Genomic DNA, 23,132 nt, shown 5'->3' on the forward strand with positions numbered 1-23,132 from the left:
AGTTACACTTCAAGTATTAATCACGCATCACAGCAGCCTGTTAGACTAAGATAGAAACTGAAGGATCTCACCCATGCAAACAAACCACAGCACTGCTTACCTGAATCTCCTCAGTTTCATCCACCAAGAGGAAACTCACAACTTTCTCTGTCATCTTCCTTCTCTTGGTCTCCTCATCCATTCCCTCCTCCTCTTCCTGCTCCTGGGCTTTGCCAGCATGGTACACGGTGACAGGGTGCTTCCTTCTGTTCCCCCCAGCATGCGTTCTCTTCTGACACTCCACGCAGAGGTTGATTTTGCACACCTGGCACCTCACTGCTGCTATCTGCCTTGAGCCCGTCATACTGGCGTGCATTATGTTCCCATTGGCACCTTTGCAGGAGTCACAGTATGGGACATGACCGGGTCTTATACGGGTCCGTTCGTGGTTCCGTAACCTTTCTGGCTGATGCAGCTCTTCTTCACAACGCTGGCACTGTAGGCTCCGGCACTCATCACACTCAAAGATTGCTTCATCTGTCCCACTGCAAACATAGCTTTCCTGGCACAGGAGCGTCGTGTTCTGTCCTTTCTCTGCAGTTTGTGTGTGGGCGCTCATTTTCAGACTCCTTTAAAGCAGTGTTTTTCCCTCCTGTTTCTGCTTTGAACAATGAGGTGTATAAAAGGCAGTTGCAAATTTAGTATTTCCACAGGGGAAAGGGACACAACAGGAATGCTGTCTGTACTTAATTTTAAATAATCAGTAGATGTTTCTGTAAGCGTCATACACTGACGTGCCTCTCAGGAAGAGTCTTGGTGACTGCAGCTGAAGTTTTCTTTCTCCAAAATAAACTTAAATGATGCGACTGGTTTCACAGACTGTTATACCCAAACGCTGCCAGACATTCTGTCTCTGCTCAACTGCATAACATGTTTTCAATGAGGAGAAAAAAACCCAGTGTTGGGTACTTCGGCGGGCAGGGCAAGTGTTCCCCTGAAGGAGAGAGCGGAGGGAGACAGCTGGTGAAGAGGGGCAAAACGAGCAGCAGGGACTCGGAGCGCACACACATGTACACACACACTGTCAATACTAGAAAATTCTCCGCTTTCGCTCCCCAGCTAGGCTCCTCCTTCAGAGTTCACAGCATTTATTTGCTGGGAATTTCCTGATGCGCTTCTCCCGATAAACAGAAATCCGCTCGCTTTTTGTGCGCTCCTCCCCGGAACGCCGGACACCGACGGCTGCCGCGGCCGGGCTGGCGGATTCCCCCCTCCCCGCCCCGGGCTGCCAGCGCGGGCCCCCGAGGCCGGCGCCCGCTGAGGGCCGGCTGCGCACCGAGCCGCCTTTGTCTCGACCTGCTGCCGCCCGGCGGCGCGGGGCCCCAACCCGGCCTGCCCGCACCGGCCCGCGGCCGCCCCCCGCCCAGAGCCGGTCCCGCCGCGGGCCAGCCCCGGCACCCCAGCCGGTTCCGCCGCCCCGGCAGCGCTGCCCCGCGGCGCCCGGCACTTGTGGCGCGGCCGCTCCCGGGCGGGGCGGGGCGGGGGCCCCCCGCGAGCCGGCCGTAGTTACGTAAGGCCGGTGCCGGCCGGCGCCGCGCCCCCGCGCCCCGCACCTACCTGGGGCTGCGCCCAGCGCGGCGCCGTCCTGCTGCGAGCAGCGGGCCGGGAGGAAGGGGGAAGCCCCGGCTTCCTCCCGCCGAGCGGCGGCGACGGGGCCGGGAACAAAGGCGGTGCGGCACCGGGCGCCGCGAGCCGGGCTATTGTTTACAAGCCGGCGGCTACCGTTCTTCCCCTTCCTCCCGCCGGCACCCGGTGACTAAGGAGTCGGGTCCCGGCCGCGGCTTCCTCCGCCTCCCCCCACCCCCGCGCCCACCCTGCGCCCGGCGGAGTGTCCCGGTTCCCCTCCCCCAGCGGCCGGCACCCCGACCATGCAGGCGAGGAGCCCGGCAGGGCAGGGCAGGGCAGGACCCGCGCCCCCTCCGCCCGCTCCCTTCGTTGTCAGCCGGGATCAGCTGATCGCGGGGAACTTCAGGGTTATTTTCTCACCGCGGATACGGGAAGGCGGCGGGCGGGGCGGCGCTGCACGCCGGGAGATGTAGTCCGGGGGCCCGGCCTCACGGGGCGCCGCCGGCGGGCTGCACCGCGCCGCGGGGCCTGCCGGGAGGGGTGGGGCCGGGGTGGCCCGGGGCGGTGGGGACGGGACCGGGACCGGGACGTGTGGCCTCTGGGGCGCGGCGGGGCTGCGGCCGTGGCGGCTCCGGGGACGTTACGGGGCGCAGCGGGGGAAGCGCTGCCCCGGCGGCCGCGCCCTGAGGCGGCGCTCCCGGCCCCGGAGGTGGCGCGGCGCCCCTGGCTCGCTGTTCCCCTTCGCTGTACGTTCGCCCCCTGCCCCGCGGCGGGCGGGCTCTGGGTGGCGCGGGCAGCCGCTGCCGGGCGGCCCTGGGGACGGGCGGGGCTGCGGGCCGCCCTGCGCCGGGGGTGTCTCTGGTCCCCAGCAGGTGTTTGAGGTGAAGTTCGCAGGGAAGCTCCCGCCTGCCGCCCGCTGGGAGCGGCCGGGCCTCCGGGCCTGGCAAGGGATGGCGACGCACGCCTGGGAGAGCGCCCGGCTCGCTTCTGCCACACGCGCCTCCAAAGGCAGCCTCCGCAGGGAGTGCCACCCGGTGCTGTAGTTATTGCCCTTTTTCTTTTTCGTGGAAGCAGCTGCAGCGAATGGGTGAGCTGCCGCCATTTGTTTAGCTGAAAGAGATGGCGGGTCTGAAGTAGAGGCACATGCCTGCCAAAAAATGGCGGGAAGGGGCGGTGGGCGCAGGCAGAGGTAGTCTGAGAAGCCCCGCGGTGAGGATGTAACCTCGACTGGCAATGGCTCCGGTGAGCTTTTGACTCATGGCACTGGCTGGAAAGGGCAGGGTGTGACAAGAGAAGATGTCACTTTTCATTGGCTGTACATATATATGAAAGTATGTAATTTAGGTAATATCCAAAAATATTTTTGTTGTAGCATAGCTAGTTGTACTGGCTCTGGCTGAGCCCCCCAGCAGCCCTCCCAGTGCTGTGCTTGTACTGGTAGCCAGAAGGGTGCTGCTAACACACCGGTGTTTGGCTGCTGCTGAGCAGCGCTCGCACAGCACCAAGGCTGGCTCTCCAACATCCCCCCATCACCAGCAGGCTGGGGGTGGGCAGGGTCTTGGGAGGGGACAGAGCCAGGACAGCTGACCCAAACTGACCCAAGGGATATTCCATACCATATGACGTCTGCTCAGATGCAAAAGCCAAGAGAAAGGAGGAGGAAGGGGCGGGGGGCATTTGTTATTTATGACGTTTGTCTTCTGGCGCACCCGCTACACACACTGAAGCCCTGCTTCCTGGGAAGTGGCTGAACATCGCCTGCTGATGGGAAGTAGAAAATAACATCTTTTGTTTTCCTTTGCTTCCACACACATGACTTTTGCTATTGCTTTGTTAAACTGCCTTTATCTTGACCCACAAGGATTTTTTCCATCTTATTCCCCACTGCTTCCTCTCTTCTGCTGAGGAGGGGAGTGATAGAGTGGCTTGGTGGGCACCTGGCATCCAGACAAGGTCAACCCACCACACCAGTGCACAAGCAATTTCTCATCTAAAGTAACCAGAGGTTTTGGCTGGATGCTTGATCAAATGCTAACAGTTACCTCACTGGAGGAAGGAGATGCACTGTTTCACTTCAGTGGACTTCTACATGTTGATTACCATAGACAGGCAGCTATAAGGTGCCCTGTTGTTTGGTCTGTTTGTACACAAAAAATTCCAAGAGGGAGCCAAATTACGTAACTGGATATGCATGTAGACAGCAGTGATTGCAAGTTTACTTTTTGTAAGGTGAAGTATCATCATTTCACAAAACTGATTCAGCAGGTCTAGTTACGATGAAAATTGAGGCACCAGTGAAGTTCCTAACAATAGCAGTGGCCAAGGCCCTGTCAGAATTCAAGTGTATTGCTGAAGTACTTCTATTCTACTAGATTCTACTATATATACTTGTGTAACTAGGCATGTACATGGTTTATCTATTTCTCTTCTACACAATTCATTGATGATGAGTAACTGAAGGCTGGCACAGTAACTCTTCCGTGTTCTCTTTCATACTGTTACAATAATGTATTTTCACTCAGTATTTTGCAGAAAAGATTAATCAAAAAGATTAACTTAAATGGAATGATATCTATAGGAATAAACTTTTGCTGAATCAAGTTTTTTGAGAGTGAAGAAATTGTGGATAGTGTATATATGTAATACATATGAGGTAGAAACTTTTAAATCTCACAGTGCTAATCATGGGGAGCCAAGGAATCAAATCAATGAGTTAGGCATCTAAGGGATCCTCCTCTAAGTGGCAGTATTTAGACTGGTAATGTGATAGAGGGAGGGAGTAAAGGGTATGAGGAAGAAAAGACAAAATGTAATTAATCATTTTATAGTGTTGAAAAAAGTAGACTTGAAGGCTACTTTTATTTAAAATACTACAAAAAGTACAAAGTTGTGCTAGTTATTACTTTCTGCATAAAGCCTAAAATTTCACTGCCCACTGCTTCCTACTTCTCTCTCTTGGAAAAAGTGCAGCAATATTCCTTCTGGAATAGGAAGTGTAGATTTAATTTCTCTTTTAAATGCCCTGCCTATAACCGTAACTTTGGTTTTGTTAGATGTCAAAAATCAAGTGCAGCTGCTCCTTGAAAACAAGTTTTACTGATTTCCATGGGAGTAACATAGCATATGCTAGAGAGAAACCTACACTGGATAGAGAAAATGGGCAGTAAGGATCCAGGATCCCAGTGATTAGTCACAGTTTTATATTGTACTCCTTCACTGCTGCAGTGGATCCTTCTTACCCAGTGATTCTGGAGTTGTCCAGTAGAATTCTGTTCCACCCATGAAACACTTAAAATGTTGCATAGTCCAGAAACAATCTGACCCCTGTACCCTGAGTTGCTGCCTAGCATGTTTGGAATGATTTCTCACGCTTGAAATGCAAAACAATCTGCAGACGTAAAAAGCACCTCTTTTAATTTTGGCCTTAGTATTAAAAGCCTTGTACTGCACTCTTTTTGATTGGCTTGAGCATGAAACTCTGGAGTCCGCAGTGAGGAACTGAATGAACTGTGATCAGTAACTGGAAAAGGATCTCAGCTTCACAACTGAAGGGTGAAATGATAACATGGATAGGTTTAGGGTAGGTAATTCTAAAATTCAGTAGCAGAAGGAGTAAAGATGTGGAAGTAGCTATTTTTTCTGAATATTTCTGAGGCTATTCTTCCTTGATTAAGAATACTGGAGGCTAGATTTCATTATTTGTACCAGGAGAGTAAATGCAAAAGCATCTATTTCTTTAGCTAAACAAAATACATGAATGTCTGAGTTAAGAAAGCCTTTGCACATGTTTCCTGTAAATAGAAGCTTGTTACAGAAGTGCAAGTGAGTTTGTATTTAACATTTCTTTTTCAAGCAGGTAACAGTTTCAATTTGAGACAACAGCATAGAAACAGGAAACTCGGAAGATTCTTTTTGTGCCCTTTGTCTTTTCCTTGGTTTTTCTGCAAGCTGCAAAATGAGTACCATTTTTGTTTACCTAGGTATGTTTATAAATTATTTGAAATATTAACAGCAATCAGTACTGCAGTTACTAAATTTGTATTAGTTGAAGGGAGATATGCAGGCTGCATGAAACGAGTTAATTAATTCTAAATCATAGAATGTAAAAATGCTGTTTGTGGTGGGGGAGGGAATTGCATTCAATCTGGAAGTATTTCCTAAATCTGCTACTGCTATAATATTTACCCTTGCACATCATCTTGTAAAGCAAAGTGATGAACAGCACCTTAGTTCCAGCTCAGTTGTTGACTGTTCCGTAGCATGTGTGACATCAGTCAGATAGATTTAACCTGCTTTGTACTGAAGAAGTCAATAGTGCCTGCTTTGAATGTTTCCCTTGCCATTACAGGTGCAGGGGATTGTTTGCCATTAGACTCTTGGCTTTTGAGCACTTCTCCTTAAATGGTGTATATAAACAGTGGAAAATATAATATAGAGTTAGTTAGATTCCCCTCCCCCCCATCTAATCCAAAATGTTTTAAACAGCTTTTTGCACATATGCCTGTGTTGTGGTCTACCTCATAACGATCTTTAAGACCTCCTTCCTTCCACTCACGGTCACTTCTTTCTGTTTGCAATTGTTTGCCATCATTGTGGTAACTACAGCAATTACTGTCTTGCATGTAATGTTGAGGGAAATTGTACATTTAAAATTATCTTTTAATGTAGTCTAAATGCTGGAAGTAGGCCAAGGAAACTACCAGTTTTAGATGACAGCTAGGCCCAAGTGCTTTATAGCACAGTGATATCTTTGAGCTGAGCATATGGCTGCCTAAGATACTGGTGTCTGTTCTTTTTGCTCTGTGTTTTGGTTTTGGCTGGGATAGAGTTAACTTTCTTCTTAGCTGGTGCAGTACTGTGTTTTAGATTTGGTGTGAAAATAATATTGATAATGTACCATGTTTTTAGCTGTTGCTAAGTAATGTTTATACTGAGTCAAGGACCTTTCAGTTTCTCAGGCCCTGCCAGCCAGAGGGCTGGAGAGGCACAAGAAATTGGTAGGGGCCACAGCCAGGACAGCTGACCTGAACTTGCCAAAGGGATATTCCATACCATAGAATGTCTCGCTCAGCACATAAAGCTGGGGGAAGAAGGAAGGGGGAGATGTTCAGGGTTATGGTGTTTGTCTTCCCAAGTATCTATTACATGTGATGGAGCCCGGCTTTCCTGGAGATGGCTGAACACCTGCCTGCTGATGATAAGTGCTGAAGGAATTCCTTGGTTTGCTTTGCTTGTGTGTGTGGCTTTTGCTTTACCTAACAAACTGTCTTTATCTCAACCCACAAGTTTTCTCACTTTTACTCTTCCAATTGTCTCTTCCATCCCAATGTGGGGGGCGTGAATGAGCTTGCGTGCAGTGCTTAGTTGCTGGCTGGGGTTAAACCAGAAAAGTCTGTAAATCCTTAGTTTTTTCAGCAAAGATACAGCCTTCCAAGAAAGCCAACCATATCCTGGGCTGCATCAAAAGAAGCATGGCCAGCAGGTTGAGGGAGGTGGTTGTGCCCCTCTACCCTGTGCTGGTGAGACCCCACCTGCATCCTCAGGTTCTCTCCTCATCTCAGGTGAGTTCTAGGGTCCTCAGCACAGGAAAGACATGGACTTGTTGGAGTGGGTCCAGAGGAAATGATCGGAGGACCCTGTGATGAAAGGCTGAGTTGGGGTTGTTCAACCTGGAGAAGGCTCCAGGGAGACCTTATTGCTGCCTTCCAGTACATAAAGGGGGGCTCTAAGATGGGGTCAAACTTTTTTAGCAGGACCTGTTGCAATAGGACGGGGGTAATGGTTTTGAACTAAAGGAGGGTCGATTCAGACTAGGTATGAGAAAGGAATCTTTTTACAATGAGGGCTGTGAAACACTGGAACAAGTTGCCCAGAGAGGTGGCAGATGCTCCATCCCTGGGAAGATTAAAGATCAGGTTGTACACAGCTCTGAGAAACCTGATGTAGTTGAAGACGTCGCTGCTGCAGTAGGGGGGTTGGATCAGGTGACCTTTAAGGGTTCCTTCCAACACAAGCCATTCTATGCCTCTCTATCTTTACATCTACTGACAGTAACACTGCTCTTCAGGCCCTTAAAATTTGATAAACTAAGCTAAAACAGGTGTTTACCCCTTACTAATAGCCCCCGCGGGAAGTGCTGAGGGGCACTCAGCAGCGGCCAGGAGAGGGGCCGGTGCTAGCCCACACCGGGAGGCTGTCTAGGGCCCTCAGCCGCCCGCGCCGTTGCCGCCAGGAGCCCCGAGCAACGGTTTTAACCTCAAGATGGCGAAGCCCCGGGCTGCGTGGAGGCGCCGCCCGGCCGCCCGCCCCCAGCACAGGTGGCGGCAGCATGGCCGCCTCTCCTCCTCTCCTCTCGCTCTCTGCCCTTCTAGCCGCCGCCGCTCTATGGTTGGGCGGGTTATTGTCTGCGCGCGGAGCGGGAGGGCGCTCTGGCACTGCCACCTCTATCGTCGTGCGGCGCGGTGCACGTCGGGCTGCTGACGGAAGGGGCGGCTCACATGACCCCGCGCAGCGCGGTGGCGGCGGCTCGGCGCGGTGTGTTCGCGGCCTAGTGGCGCCCCGGGGCCTCCCAGCCGGGCCTCAGGCGGCCGAGCGGCGTCCTCCCACGCCATCCCCGGCCCGCGCGGCTCGGAGGGGCCGCGGCGGCGCTCCGGACGCGGCTCCTGCTCCGCAGCGAAGGGGTGAGAAGCGAGGGGCTGCGGCGGGATGAGAGGGGGAGGCAGCGCGGCGGTGTTTGCTGAGAGGAGGCGCGGCTGGGGCTGGGCCGAGGCCTTTCTGCCGCGCCCCCGCACCCTGGCCCGTGGCAGGCCGCGGCCGACGCCTCGGACGGGAAGCGGCGTGGGCCTAGCGGCGGGGCGGAACGGGAGAGCGGCCTCGGGGAGGTGCTAGCGGGAGAGTGGCGGCGGCGGCGGGAGCCTTTCGCTTCCTCTCCCGCCCAGGTGGCGTGGGAGTCGTTTCTGCCTGCCGTGGGTGCGGCGCGGAGCCGGCCCGGCCGAGGGCCAGGGAAGCCCATCGTGCGGTTGGGGCGAGGCCCGGCGCCCCCGGCGGGGAGCGGACGAGCCCGCGGCGGAGCTTTGCCAGCGCCCGAAGTTGCTTCCCGGCCTGGACCGGGCCGCCTCCGGCTGTGGGTAGGGTTTTAGCTCCGACTGTGGGTAAGGTTTTAGCTTGCGATACCGGGGAGACGGGTCATGAGAGGAAACGTTTTCCGGCGCTATCGCGGCAGGGAAGTTGATGTCCGTAACGTGGACGGGAGTAGTCATCTTGAAACACGTGTTAACAGCTTGTGCATAAAAGAATCGGACTGATTCATTAATCAGTAGAGCTGTGATGTGTATATTGGCACGTTTTTCTTATGATGTCTTTTTCCATTATAGAAAAAGACTATTGTTAGCCTGAAGGAAAAAAGGGGGTTTTGTTTAAATACGGGGTACATCCCAAACACATCTAACTTTTGTGTGTGTGTGTGTAGTAGGTCTTACATGGGCTTACAGGATGTAACATCTTAAAGTTGTATAGTTCTCAGTCTATTCAGATGAAAACGCATGCACGTGGAGTTTTAGTAATTTTTTGTGGGGCAGGAAAGCATTACTTCAGGTGTTGCATCAGCATTTATGAAAGATGGTCCAGAACAAATTTGAAGGAAGAACAGGTCAGTTTCTTACTTTCCCTGTAAAAGAGTGGTATTGTACATAGTGCCTCGCCTTTCTCTGCTTCTGTTTTTCAAGTGCCCATAAATGCTTTAATGCTGGAAAAGGTGAATAGCAAAGTTAGAGTGGAGAGTCACTTATTTGACTGACTAGTGTTTTATATAGGTGCAGAAGCACAGAATTAGGAGCTAAATCAAATACTTTAAAGTTCTGGTGACATGCCTAATGTAGCCCTAGTTAAAAGGCTTTCAGATTGAGGCTTTACTTTGATTAAGGGTGTTGCTTGTGGAGTTGTTTCGTAATAATAATTTGGGATGCAACTACTCCCAGGCAGTCAGTGAACACTTTATAGATCACCTCTGAAAAACAGGCTAGAGCAAATGCTAGTTTTGTTTGTTCAGAAATAAATACAGTTAAAAAATCTGTAATCTGTTTTATCTCTCCGCATGTTGGTTGTATTTGATATTGATGCCTTGGTTTGCTTGCAGATAGTGTTGAAAAAAACATGGGGCTTTCTGAGAAAGTGAACATTTTCACTGAGGGTATCAGTTGGCTTGAAATAAAATACTTTTCTTTTGGGGACTTCTTATTTTTTTTGTTGGAAGCAATAATATAAACAGATCTCCAATGAGTGACAAATGAGGAGGTTATTTATTTTTATAACTGAACAGCTTAAAAATCATACATCATGTAGAGCCTTATGTAAAAGCCACATAGATAGTACTGACTTTAATAGGTTGGTTTAATGCATATGTTTTCTCCAGTCGCTTCTGAAAATGCTTCTGTTGCTTAGCTGCACACATCATATGACATAATATGTATAAAATACTTTGTCATAAATTAGATGAAAATATTATTAGCGCTTTGTTGCTGCCTAGGTATTGACATTAGAATCAAATGCCAAAACATTGTACAATTCCTAATAGGAGTCACTCTAATTCTTTAAAAATATTTTTATGTGTGAAAGCTTTTCTATAGGGACATTTCATCAAACATAACAACATGGACATACAATCAAGTGTCTTGGCATAATGTCTCTTTAACCAGGATGTTACTAAGTAACATAGTATTACACACTTACCATAGGTGTGGATTTTGTCACATACTCTTGTAATAATCTAAATGTTAAGATTTTAATCAAAGCTGGATTGTAGTTCATTTATTCCAAATAAGTTTTGTGTTTACTGCTCCTTTATTTGAGAGACTAGCTTGTACAGCTATTTTGCGCAACTTACTCCAGACTAAGTGTACAGATTTTTTTGTGGTCCAGAAGGATTGTATTGGGAAAATGTTGAAGAGAAGTTAAAATCAGACAAAATGAAATCAAGCTAGATCAGCCATACTGTCACTGCTGTTACGACACTACATGTACGCATATTTAAAACTGGTATAAGTTTGTTAATGCATTAAGACTTAAGGATTTTTACAATTAAAATTAACTTTGTTTAGTATAAATAGTTCAACAGTAAGTATTGTAACTGTTTGTTTCCTGGGGGACTTCGCTGTTTTGAAAATGGTTAAAATGTTTTGTAGGTTTTTAAATAAAAGTTACAATGTGTAAACACAGAGGTACTAAGGAGATTAATCCTGCGGCACTGCTAGAATTATGATAGTGCCCTGAGTAGGTAATATAATTGCCAGTTTAAAATACACTAGTTACCAGTGATTTTTATTAAACTTACATTCTGTTTATGACCTATCTCTTCACCTCTTTATTAAAAAAAATTGAGTCAATAAAAGAAGGGCTTAAAGAATACTATGATTTAAGTGGTTAAAAAAAAATTACATTAACAGTCCAGCCAGACCAGTCAGTCTCCTGTTGTTGGGACTTCTGGGAGTCGGAGATGATAAAGGAGTGTGGGGCAGTAATGTCTGAATGACGGTGACCCTTGTTTCATAGTAATTCTGACTTCTGTGTGATCTCAGACACTTGAGCCCAGCATGCCTTTAGGCCAGCCCTGTGCACTTGTTTAGTTGTATGTCAGCTCTAGCATGTTGCTGCTGGACAGAGCCCTGTCCCAGCAGGGATATCACCAAATCTGAATTAACAAGTCTCAGTGGATTTCACCAGACCTTAGAGCCATATTCCTGTACTCAGGCCAAGTTTCAGGAGCTTGGTGCAGCTGGTTCTGTCTGGTGCTTGGTTCTGCCAGGACTTATTAACTCAGAAAAGCAGTGTGTGAAAGCAACTGAACTCCTTCTAGGCCAAAGTTGAACCTGGAATATTATAGCTGTGGGTTTTGTAGCACTTGCTTTGGTTAATAGCTCAGGCTGGATTTGAGCTGGATCTGCTTAGGGTAAACTTAGATGTTGCCACCCATGACATAATTAATCTGCACTTAAAAAAATGCTTAAGGCTAATGAAATGTGCACCTACATTGCTGTGCTAACTTGGATCAGGAGTGTGCTTTTGAAGGAAGTCTCCCAGTCATCCTTACTTGGGAAACTTTTCTTTCACATTGGTTTGCACTATTGCAGTGGATGAACTGGATTCCTTTTGCATGAAAATGTATTGAAAAATGCACTCTTACCTGCAAATGGGTGTTCGTTTCAGTGGGGTGGACCTCCCCAAAATGTGTAGTGTGGACATCGGGGTCTCAGCTCCATCTATTTTAACAGACCTGCCTCTGTTGTACTGCCCTGCTTGCTGGCATGGATGTAGCCTAAATTGACTATGCTTTGACACAAATCCATCATTTTGGGGGCTGAAGATGTCATTATTTCAGTATTTCGAATGATGTCAGGCCAGGTGCTCACTGCTTTTCTTACCCCTGTATCTTCATGACCACTGTAACACTCATACAAATTAATTTCTTGTTTAAAGAGCTGCTAGTTAAAATGCAGCTATCAAGAATGCTGCTTACATCCAATTTCACTTGAGGTAATACTTTCATAAGTCAACTGAGGTTTTAAAAATATCTCAGGACTGTTTAGTTCCTTACTGAAACTTTTGAATATATCAGGGAAATTTGAAGATCACCATATATGATACTAAAATCACAGTAAATGTATCAGACACTGATCACTGACCTGCATTGGCAGAGTAGTAGGGCAGTCTGCAGAGAAGTTCAAGATACTGGTCTTGGGATTTCTACAAATATATTCCACCTAGACCCAGCTTAGCAGCTTTCAATACCTAACCCTTGGTGTGTAGTTGCTTATAAATTTGATGTCAGAGGCCCCTCTGACTGTTGGAAGAGTATGTATGTTTCTTGTGTTCTCTAGCTGCTGACAGGAAAAATGTGCTAAGCAGTTCCCTTCATTGTAGCATCTTGGCTGCTGCAAGGAGCTGGATGCATCTTCCTCTCTTGTCCAAATCTCTTACTTCTCCAGTGAGCAGTTTCAGTGTTGGTATCTGTTGATCCTCACAGTTTTCATAACAAACAGAATTAAACTGTTCTCTTGCCAGTTTCACATTGCTAGTTGCATATAGTAGCAAGAGAGACCAAGGCTTTTTTTAATTCTACTGTTGATCTTCAGTGTCACAGATGGCAGAGGTGCTACCATTGATTTGTGCAAGAAATAATTCTAGGTGCTTTGAAAATAATGTACAAATGTGGAAAAAAATAAGAACTTCAGGCAAAATGGGTTGGTGAAGCCCTACAGATAATGGTGTGTTTCACATCATCTGACTAGAAGATGGAAAGACAGAGTTGGATCTGTTCTTACAAACTGCCTTGTTCCTTTTATGCAGTAACAATTACCTTGTTGACTACTAAATCTTTAATTTTTAAATAAATTAAAAAAACCCAAACCCCAAACAAAACCCTATATTTGACTGTGTGCATAAAGAACAGTTTCACCTTAGTCCCTAGGGGTTTTTTTGTGTGTGGTTTTTTGTTTGTGTGTTTTGGGGTGTTTGTGTTTGGTTTTTTTTAGCTTCTCCAAAATGGTGTGTCTGATGAAGTGCTTGTTAAGAGTGAGAGAAAGGACTGCACCTACAGGCAGCCTGGAAAATTACTTCCCCAATTGTTCTTTCTTGTTTAACAGACTACTCCTTAATGTCTTGTGGACCTCAGGTGGTGTGACACTATTATAGCATATTTAGAACCATCTCAGACCCAGTAGCTTATTGCTGTACCATTGTGCCCCAAAACAGCTTAGAATTTTGTCCAGTTGTCTGTCACCTTGTAATATAAGGACTGAGAGCCTTAAGGATCTTGATTTTTCTGCCTTTCCTGGGACTGCTGGCTGGAGGGTTTTTTTGGTGAAAAAGTTGCAAATAGTGATACCATGCGGACAAGGGAGTTTTCTTCCCTTCCATACTATGCAAGTTTCAGATTCTAGAGGAACATTGGCTGATGTACACGTAGTCTGAAGAGACCATAAACAATGTTCTTCCAAATAAAATGTTTTGACAGTACACCTTTGCTGCTCTTTGCCCATCCAGTTTGAAAAAGTCAAGAATGACAGAAAGGAAGTGTGTTCCTAGGCACATGGATTCTAAGTTGGGGAGGGAAAGAGGTTTCACGTTTATTATATTGGATGAAATAATCTTTATTGAACTGTTGGAGGAAGGCTTGTGTTTGCTTTCTTGTTTCTTCTACAATCTTAGACCTTGTGTCACAGGAGTGTTTATCTTTTCTCCTGGTGAGCTGTTGATGAATGTCCTTTGGGGCCAATTAATGAATGCCATCATCACAAACGTCTTGTAATCGATGTAGTTGTAAACATGTCTTTGAGTGAATTATGCTATAGGGTCTTATATGTGTTCTTATACCAGAATAAATAAGTTCTGATGTTCAAAGATATTATCAAATACATTTGGGTTTCCCTTTCATCCTCTCCAGTCCACTATGTACATTTATCTCTCATAGTTGTTTCTTCCCTCTGTGGGAATAAAGTTTTTATATATGATTCTCTTATTATAATTTTTAAGCTCTTTCAAATGTATCTACTGTTATGGTAGAGTATTGGTATTAGCTCTTCCAGTATTTAAGACTGTCACTGACTGCTTGCTCTTGTTACGTGTGTGGAAGGCACATCTGTCTCCAGCAGATCTTGTTTCCTGTTTCTTGTGTGTTCAGTGTCAGGAAGCTGGAGAAAGCATCTTATAATCTACAGGTCTGTTGTATGTATCAGAACTTTGCTTACCGTAAAACTTTTTGTCAAGGCCGCCTGTTTTGGTTTTGACTTGTGGTTGCCTGCTTGAAAAAACAGTTGCAGTGAAGATAGGGTACTGTTGGCTGTAGAACAGTCTGTACAGTCCGTTGAGAAATGCAAATGTTTGTGCAGACAACTAACTGGACTCTTGTCACTTGTGATGTGGTGTCTTTGTCATTTGTATCCACACAATCCAGTGTGTTTGAAGTTCCTCAGCAGTAATATTTGTGAACTATTTTGGTATTTTTAGAACTGAGGACCAACCTTTTTTGACAACTTGACCATGTAAGGTTGCAGAGATAATATTGGCAGCAAGAATACATGCCTTGTTAGTTGTGTTAAGAGTAATCTTGAGTTTTTTATTATTGAGTCGTGTCTGTTACAGGGTCAGTCATGTGCACGTAATAATAACCATCTGAATAGCAAATGATAAAATAATCTTTACTCGCCATGGTAGTGTATTGACTCTCAGCTCATGGGCTATTGTCTAACTTGAGCTGTAGAAGATGTGTGGACCAGGAGGTTAAAAATAGATCAGAAAAGCCTTTTCCAAGCTTTTAACTGTTTCTGTGATGGAATTTGGGGATCTCCCCAATGTAGTCTTAAAATACAATTCCTGTTGGTGCTGAGCATCGGAGTGTCCTGGTTCTTCCTCTCTTCTTGTTCCACAGTCGTATTGTGTGCAGTCACTTCTTGTACAGGAGAGCTACTTGCAGTAGTGAAATGTATTACAAGATTACGTCTGTTCAGGTATTGTAGAGTTAGCTTTGTTTCAAAGAAACTGTACAAATGGTTAAATGCTGTTTAATTCACACTCCTTATAAACCATTGGTATGAGAAGTCAGATAAAGTTTTGGTTTTCACTTCATTCTGAGACGCTTTCCTGGAAGTGTGGCTTTTCATTGTGAAAAAAGACTTCACTACATTTGTAACATAATGAATAGCTGGGAAAAGATTGTTAGAAACAAGTTTTACTTTGTAGCTGAACAGCCATATAAAGTTTTAAAATCATTATGGATACTTAACACTTGCATTGCTTTTGTAATTCGTGTTTGAGAACTGAGGTACAAGTTTCCTTTCCTCTCTTTTTGGCAGATTGTGACTGGAAGAATGTCTTTTCCACCTCATTTGAATCGCCCTCCTATGGGAATCCCAACACTTCCCCCTGGGATCCCACCTCCACAATTTCCTGGCTTTCCTCCACCTGTACCTCCTGGTAAGTTATGTTAGTATATGGAAGTGTTGTAGAAATAAATTTCCTTTTATTATTCTGAATTGTATTATTTCCAGAAGTTACTGGCTCTTAATGTATTTTATTAAGTGCTTCGTGTACATTGCAATTAAGTTTCTAGGGTACCCACAGATCATGCCATGTGAACAAGCTCCTTTTGGTCTACTAAAAGCTGCTTACTTCTGGCCAGAAATCAAACCATTAGAAACAATTCTGGACTTCCTTGGACTTTTTTCAAGACTGAAGCTAGGTGGTGATTTTTGTTAACGTTAGGTGTTTTAAGAGCCACAGTTTTGAACAGCAGACTGATTTTCAATTATTTTCGAATAAGCCATTGTAATAGCCTTTGGAAACACTTGGGTACACAGTATCTGTGGCATGAATATACAGGTGTAACTTTCAGAGGTCCAACTTGTTGCGTTGTTTTTCTCCACTTTTTTTATAAAGTGCCACTGCTGTTCTGCTTCTTACATACTTTCCTCCACACATCTTGCAAACTTACTGTTATTTTCCTCATTCCTTCTAATCTTCCCAAAAATAATCCCACCTTTTTTTCTTTGTTCTTCTGTAAGATCAGCCTCTGGTTTTTGCATTGAGACTTTAATTCATTGATCTGGAACCACCTTCTTTCTGAACATTGCCAGTATAGATGACAGCAACTGGAGCCAGGAGACTGCAGACTGAGTGACAGAGAGGAATACATCAGAGAATTACTCCTTTAAAATTCATCATGAGGGCTGCAGAAAATAACTCCCGTCTGTAGGGTCTTAAGTTTTGTTGTGTACAAGTGTTTTATAGACAATAAAGGCATTCAAAAACCAGGTGGCTGAACTCAGGAATGGCTTGTGCACATCCATTCATCAAGCTAATCCTTACTTGCATAAGTTTTTGTGAACTTTTTTCCCTGAGATTCATGAGGTGTTTCTTGTTTTCTGCTAAAGGTGGAGTTCTTGATTAAGTAGCATTCTGCTGTCAAAATTTTCCAGTTAAATTTTAAAACTATACCTCTTATGTTTACTAGCTTCGGTTTATATATACCACTGTGAAAAGTACCAAATATTTTTTAAAAATAAATTCCTGAAGGGTATTTTGAAATGTCTGATAGAAGTTTTTGCTCTGAACATGTGGTTCTTAACATTTGTGACACACGTTTTGTTCTCTTGTTAAGTTTGATTTATATAAATAGTCTTGTTTCCGTATTAGTAATCCAAACAGTATGTAGAGTGGAAGAGCCTGGTATGAGGTGAGAATTAAATTTTTCTCTCCATGCTAGAAACTTGATTTGCTTACCTGTGCAGATAACATGTTTTGACATGTAGAGGATATGGGTCTCTCATTTCTTTTAGCACAAGTGTGTCAATAGAGTTGAAAAGGCACAAAATGCCACAGTGACTTTATGAAAGTCTACACTGAAGCTATTCCATACTTAAGATCACAGTTTTAATGGCTTACAATATTACATGTTTAGCTAGCTCTTTGGTCAAGATTTTGTGTTCTAGTTATCTTACTCAGCCTATAATTTTTTGAATTTTCAGTTAGAGCACTTTGCTTGTGTAAGAATGAAGTTGGGAAAAGTGTTTTACTTTGCTTAAAAATATGGCTGTTAAAAATAAGAAGTTCTAGCATTTCCATCTCTGAATGTGGAAGATTTGTTAAGGAGGTGATTCTGATGGCTCTTGTCATCTCTAAAGATTGTTGGATACTGTTAAGATGTAAAAAATTATGATTTGTGTGTAAGAAATGCTGTAGTGGGTCAGATCAGCAGTCCATATAGCCTGATGCATTGTCTGGGCATTGGGAATACAAGATGGTATTTAGGGTGGACATGCACCCCTGCCTGCTCTTCTGAGCCTGTTCCCTCATACAGCTGTAGTGTTAGGGATGTTACAGTATGATCTTTCACTTTTCCTTTTTATCTTTTTCTGGACCTGTCATTCATGAATGTTTTGATATTTTTTGAACCTGCTGATGCTATCCATCTCCATTGTTGCCTCTTGCACCAAGTTGGAGAAGTTCATTAACCACTGTGTAAAGTGGTACTTTCTTATGTCTGTCTTTAAACTCATTGCCTGCTTAGTGTCCCCCTCCTGTGCCAGCTCTGATGTGGGAGTCTGCGTTGCATTTTGTGGTTTTTGTACGCCTGTCATGTTCCATGCCTTGCAGACCTCTGTGCCTGAAGAGTCTGTGTAGAGTGTTTCCTAGTAAAGCAGCTGCTTCAACACTAAGTCATGTAGTTGCTTTTCTCTAAGGCTGCATGTTTTTCTTGGGTTGCAGACCAGGTCTGTAGGCAGTAGTCAAAGGTATAGTTGCACCAGTTTTTTTTATAGCAGCTAAATGATGCCTGTGGTCTTGATCATCACTGTGTTTACTGATGATGCCCAAAATTTCAGTCGCTATTTTTGGCTTCTGCTGAGCATTGGGCTGATAGTTTCAGAGAACTGGCAGTGATATAGAAGTATCTTTACTCAGTTGTAACTTTAAAATCCAAGTTCAACATAATGATAATTACGGTTATATTAGTTACAGAGCAACACAACCAGAGTCTTTGTCTTGGAGTAGTTCCTCCAGTCTATGAAATGCCATGGTGCATTAAAACTGAGAGCATGGGAGAACAATATACTTTTTGATTCTCTGAGCAGTTTGGAGCGATAGGAGGAAATACGACTTTAATATTTCCTAAATAATAGGAGGAAGAGGATTGAATAATGGAGAGAATAAATCTTGGAATCAAAGCAAAACCAGAGTGGATAAGGAGAAAGCTAGAGAAGATGTCTGTGGAGGAGTGTTATTTCAGGACTAAGCACTGGAGAAAGTCGGGCAACAAGTCTAGGAACAGTAGGTTGCAGAGGTTTGGTTAGGATTTTATGAATGTAGCAGTAGGAGGGATGCAGAAGGGAAGGATTGAGTGAAAGACAGTTTTTTGTAGAATGAAAAGAGAGAGGTCTGAGATCCCTAGAGGGTATTCTCTGAACAACATTAGATTGACTTCATTGTTGAGTCTCCATGTCTTTACTGTCAAGCAAGTAGTTTTGAAAACTGTTCGCTTAATAACTTTAACCTCCTATAGCAGCTGGCATGGAATGATAAACAGCCTTTATTACAATCAAGTATTGGCCCCCATGATATTACTTAGTGGCCAATGAATTTGATAGTGAGAAAGAGGGTACTGTATGGTTTTACCTGACTAAACATTGTTTTAAATTAAGTTTTAGAGACTACTAATTCAAGTATGTAGCAGGTAGGGAGCTTATGGATTGAGGTTTTCTACGCTGCCTTTATTAAGCTGTTCCATAAATAGTAGCACGAAGCCTGGTGGTGCGCTCTATAGGACCTCATCCCTAAGCTGTATGTACAATCAATTGTACTATGAGAATTGAACAAGTCAGGAACGAGATTATCATCTGTAGGACTTCAGCTGCTTTTGCTCTCTGTTTATGGAATTCGCTGCCCTGTTCATCACACAGCTGTGTTCTAGAACAGTACTGTGGCTTGAATGTGATTTGAAAATAGATTTGTTTGTGATGAACAAAGTTGAAATGGTAATATGATAAAAAGTGACGAGGGTGCACGTGGTGTGTTAGTGTACTCAGGCTATGTTTGAATGCTTTAGGAATTACTGGTGATCAGTACTGTGAAATTCTTACTTGACTGAAGTTGCAGTCTGGTTTGGAATTCAGATTTGCAGTCGGTTCATTAGTATTCATCAGTAATCTTAACAGGGTAGACTAATCAATGTCTTGTATTTCTCAGGGACCCCAATGATTCCTGTACCAATGGGCATTATGGCTCCTGCTCCAACTGTAAGTATTACAGTGGGAATAAGATGCTATCACAATAAAATGGGAAGTAAAACTTAGTACATGTCAACAGTATTTTTGTTTTGCTCTATTCCATCAGAACTCATACTATGAAAGGAAATGCTTCACTTTAGATGCAAATACTATATGGATTTCTGGCCTAGACAAAGTTTAAAGTAATGTCTGGAGCAGCTAGCTGCAAAGGTGGAGCAATTACTGTTCTTCCAAGAAGATACACTTCTCTCAAATACAGTGATTTAGGCTTTGTCTTCAAGTCATGCATGGTCTTCCTATGCAGTACAGTTAGATCAGTTAGATTTCAGGTCTCTTGCTTTTGAGTTTGGCCTAACAAGAGTGCTCTGGAGGCATCATCTTATCCAGGTTTATAAGGCCATCATGCAGCACTGCTGAGTTGGCCAGAAAGTTGTGTGCTGATAACAAGCTTTGTCTTTCCCTGTGTTTCGGGGGAGGGAATAGTTGCATGTAATAAGCATCTATGGAAATGCATATAGAGAAAGGTCTCTTCATCTTACTGATTTCTACTTGGAGGGAAGGTTTATGATTTATAGGGTGGAAAAAAGCGCTCTTTAAAATATGAAGGTTACTTCTTGGCTTCCAGATGAATTGCCTTTTTTATGATTTTGCATAAATGAAATCTCCCCAAAATACTGACTTTTTGATGTCTTGTATTATCTGTTACAGGGCGATATGTTCTTAGTAATCAGTGTATTTAAGACAAATATACCAGAACATACACATGACTCAGTTTTCTGATTAAAATAATTTTTATTAGTGACCCTTCTAGAAGGCTGTTTTGAGAAGAGGGACTCCGTGACTATGTACCATTAAATCTTGGGTGGAAGGAGAGAGGTGCAACAGAAAGGAATAGATGATTGCACCTATCTCTGCATGGTTTATTTCACAAATGTTTGCTCCTTAACCTAGAGAGGCTTTGGGTTGTGTATTGATTAAATAAAGCAGTCGTGTTTATTCAGTTTGTGAAAACTGTAAGACCTATCATGTGCCCATTGAAGCCTTTTGAGTCAGTTACTTTTCCATTTGCAGCTTGCCTTTTACACTGTTAGGTAAGGTACTTCAACTTCAGTGTCTCAAGTGTTGCAAATTAGTTATTTGTAGAAGAAATAATACCTAATGTTACTGTATGCTCACCTTGAGATCTTCCGGTAGCCATGTTCAGTTATACCTTTTTTTCTGTCTCTGCCAGAAAAGGTAATCCTTTTTGTGTTCTATGAAGTGTTAAAAGGTGAACCACTTGTTGTCTCGCTCCATAAGCCTAACTAAGGTTTGGTTGAAAGTTTATTTTTGAAATACATGTGCATCCTCAACTCTTTTTTTGTCTTTTGGATTTAAATATAAAAACGCAAACAACCCAACGCTTTATTTTACACCCTCTCCTCTTCTGTCTAGGTGTTAGTTCCTACCACAGTGTCTATGGTTGGAAAACATTTGGGAGCCAGAAAAGAACATCCTGGCTTAAAGAACAAGGAAAATGATGAAAACAGCGGTCCCACTACCACCGTTTTTGTAGGCAACATTTCCGAGAAGGCTTCAGACATGCTTATACGGCAGCTTCTAGCAGTAAGTACAGTGGAGTGCTTGTCAGATTTTGTCCCTGGCTGATGAATGAAGTAATGACCCACAGGCAGTGCATTGAAACTAAAAGCAGTTAATCCCAGTTACTGAAGTAGCAATTCATTACATCTGAGTTTGAAGTCAGTAAGTGAAGAATACAGCTTTTTAAAGCTGTGGGTGTCAGAGAACATAGACACATTTTGTTGTTAGTAGTGTTTACCCTTTCTTTTGCAAAAGTGGTTTAAGTTTTTTGTAATGTTTTGAACATAAACAATAATAATATTTAATATTTATCTTTAATGCAGAAATGTGGCTTGGTTTTGAGTTGGAAGAGAGTACAAGGGGCATCTGGAAAACTTCAAGGTAATTGTTCATATTTTTCAAACTAGTTAGATTTTGGTTTTAATTACCTGGCAGGTTTTCAAATGTCTTAACACATTGCTGCTATTAATACTTTTACATTTAAGAATATATATAAAATACTTAACTGCTAAATACTTCCTAGTAAAGGGCTAGTATTTTCTGTCCTTGGAATCAAGACGGAGAGAAAAAAAATGAGGAAGGTTAAGTGAGAAAATGTCTTGGGAGCCCCATTTTGCTCATCTTTCTGTTCTGAGACTGAACCAAGAGTTCATAGACCATCCCTGGGAAAGGCTTACCAGTTTGGACTTGGCCTGCAAAGGAGCATATTTGCAGCACTGTTAATATTTTTTTCTATTACTATGTATTACTCTTCTCTCTTAAGTAGGTTTTCCTGATGTAAAACTTATTTTCCTTCACTATTGTCAAATTGAATTGATTTATTTTTTGTGTGACCTTTCTCCAGTGGATATAGGAAACAATTCTGGTTAATATTTTTTGTTGTTAATGTTTTCATACCTTTCCTAGGTTGGTTGAGGTTTCTTTCCCCTTTTTTAAGTTGTAATTCAGTTTCGTCAGCTTTATTTTGCTCTCATAAGATGTTTTTCTTATTTTCAACTTTCTGTAACTGTTGCAAAGAACCTAGTTTGAAACACTCTGCCCTCTAGGTTAACAGTGAGCTGTTGATGCATGTCCGTGATCTTCAGACAGTTGGAAATCCATCTGAGACATGTCTTTGTATAGACTGCATTCCTTAGTTAATAAACGTCAAAAGTTTTACAATCACAATCATAGAATAGTTTGCGTTGGAAGGAACATCTGAAAGGTCATCTGGTCCAGGTCCCCTTGCAGTGAACAAGGGCATCTTCAACTAGGTCACGTTGCTCAGAGCCCCATCCAACCTGACCTTGAATGTTTCCAGGGATGGGGCATTTACAATGTATATATTGCTTTCAATTTATTCACTGGGCCGTTAGTTATATAAAAAACTAATGCAGTGAATGATCTGACTTTTTATGATGTGTACTCCTGTTTTTTTAGAAAAGTGGCTATGTTCCAAATTTATTGATTCAGAACTATTTTTTTTTTTTTTTTTACGCAGAGTAAATTACCTGAAGAGCTAGAGCTTTTAACACTTTTCATTTCAATCATCTGTTTCAGCCTTTGGATTTTGTGAGTACAAAGAACCAGAATCCACACTTCGAGCACTGAGACTGCTGCATGACCTCCAGATTGGAGAGAAGAAACTGCTAGTCAAAGTTGATGCAAAGACAAAGGCTCAGCTAGATGAATGGAAAGCAAAGAAAAAGGCTTCTAATGGGGTACGTATATAACGTGTGACTTGTGTTATTTTGGCAGGAGGGCAATGTCATATACTTGCTAGATCAGAGTTTGAGTATCTCTCTTAGTTTCTATTCTTGTCTCTGCCCTTAATTCATTTTAGGGTTTTGCTAGAATCACATTAATGAGTCTGAAGATATGTTGAAAGGCAGTGAAGTGTATAAGCTTTTAATTTACCAGCATTCGAACTTATCTATAAGCTACAACTGAATCTCTAAATTAATTTTGTCATTCATTCTTAAGCGTAGTAATAGGTCTATACTTTCTGATTCAGTTGCTTCATTTTTTTTTTTAGAAACTCTTGAAGGTATATAAATTTTAGAAGTAATTGTTACTCTGTCAGAGTCTGTAAATCAGCTGTCTGAAGAGAATTGGAGTTTCCACTGATGAACTAGAACAAATAAATGAAAAGGGAAGTAGTAGATCATTCGGTAGATGCTGCAGTTGTCAGACAGT

At 43.6% G+C, this 23,132-nt stretch overlaps 2 protein-coding genes across 4 annotated transcripts in view; one reads left to right on the plus strand and one right to left on the minus strand.

Annotated features, from left to right (window-relative positions):
• Window positions 1-7,172, minus strand: part of ZFYVE1 (zinc finger FYVE-type containing 1) — a 32,546-nt gene extending 25,374 nt beyond the window's left edge. The window contains exons 1-2 of one of the 2 annotated variants that reach the window (XM_080397614.1): window positions 2,026-7,172; window positions 101-973 (exon numbers count right to left, since the gene is read on the minus strand). In XM_080397614.1, coding sequence (XP_080253740.1) covers window positions 101-598 — 498 coding nt within the window. In that variant the 5' untranslated portion in view covers window positions 599-973; window positions 2,026-7,172. Of the gene's footprint in view, window positions 1-100; window positions 974-1,596; window positions 1,862-2,025 lie in introns of those variants that run through there. The other variant, XM_080397613.1, reaches the window with a different exon arrangement.
• Window positions 7,173-8,088: 916 nt separating this feature from the next.
• The window catches only part of RBM25 (RNA binding motif protein 25), a 34,362-nt gene continuing 19,318 nt past the window's right edge, over window positions 8,089-23,132 (plus strand). Inside the window, exons 1-6 of one of the 2 annotated variants that reach the window (XM_080397611.1) lie at window positions 8,089-8,285; window positions 15,450-15,570; window positions 19,336-19,385; window positions 20,811-20,981; window positions 21,281-21,338; window positions 22,497-22,657. In XM_080397611.1, coding sequence (XP_080253737.1) covers window positions 15,465-15,570; window positions 19,336-19,385; window positions 20,811-20,981; window positions 21,281-21,338; window positions 22,497-22,657 — 546 coding nt within the window. In that variant the 5' untranslated portion in view covers window positions 8,089-8,285; window positions 15,450-15,464. The remainder of the gene's footprint in view (window positions 8,286-15,449; window positions 15,571-19,335; window positions 19,386-20,810; window positions 20,982-21,280; window positions 21,339-22,496; window positions 22,658-23,132) is intronic. The other variant, XM_080397612.1, reaches the window with a different exon arrangement.

Source organism: Falco punctatus, assembly GCF_963210335.1.
Source record: "Falco punctatus genome assembly, chromosome: 7".
Taxonomy (NCBI): domain Eukaryota; kingdom Metazoa; phylum Chordata; class Aves; order Falconiformes; family Falconidae; genus Falco; species Falco punctatus.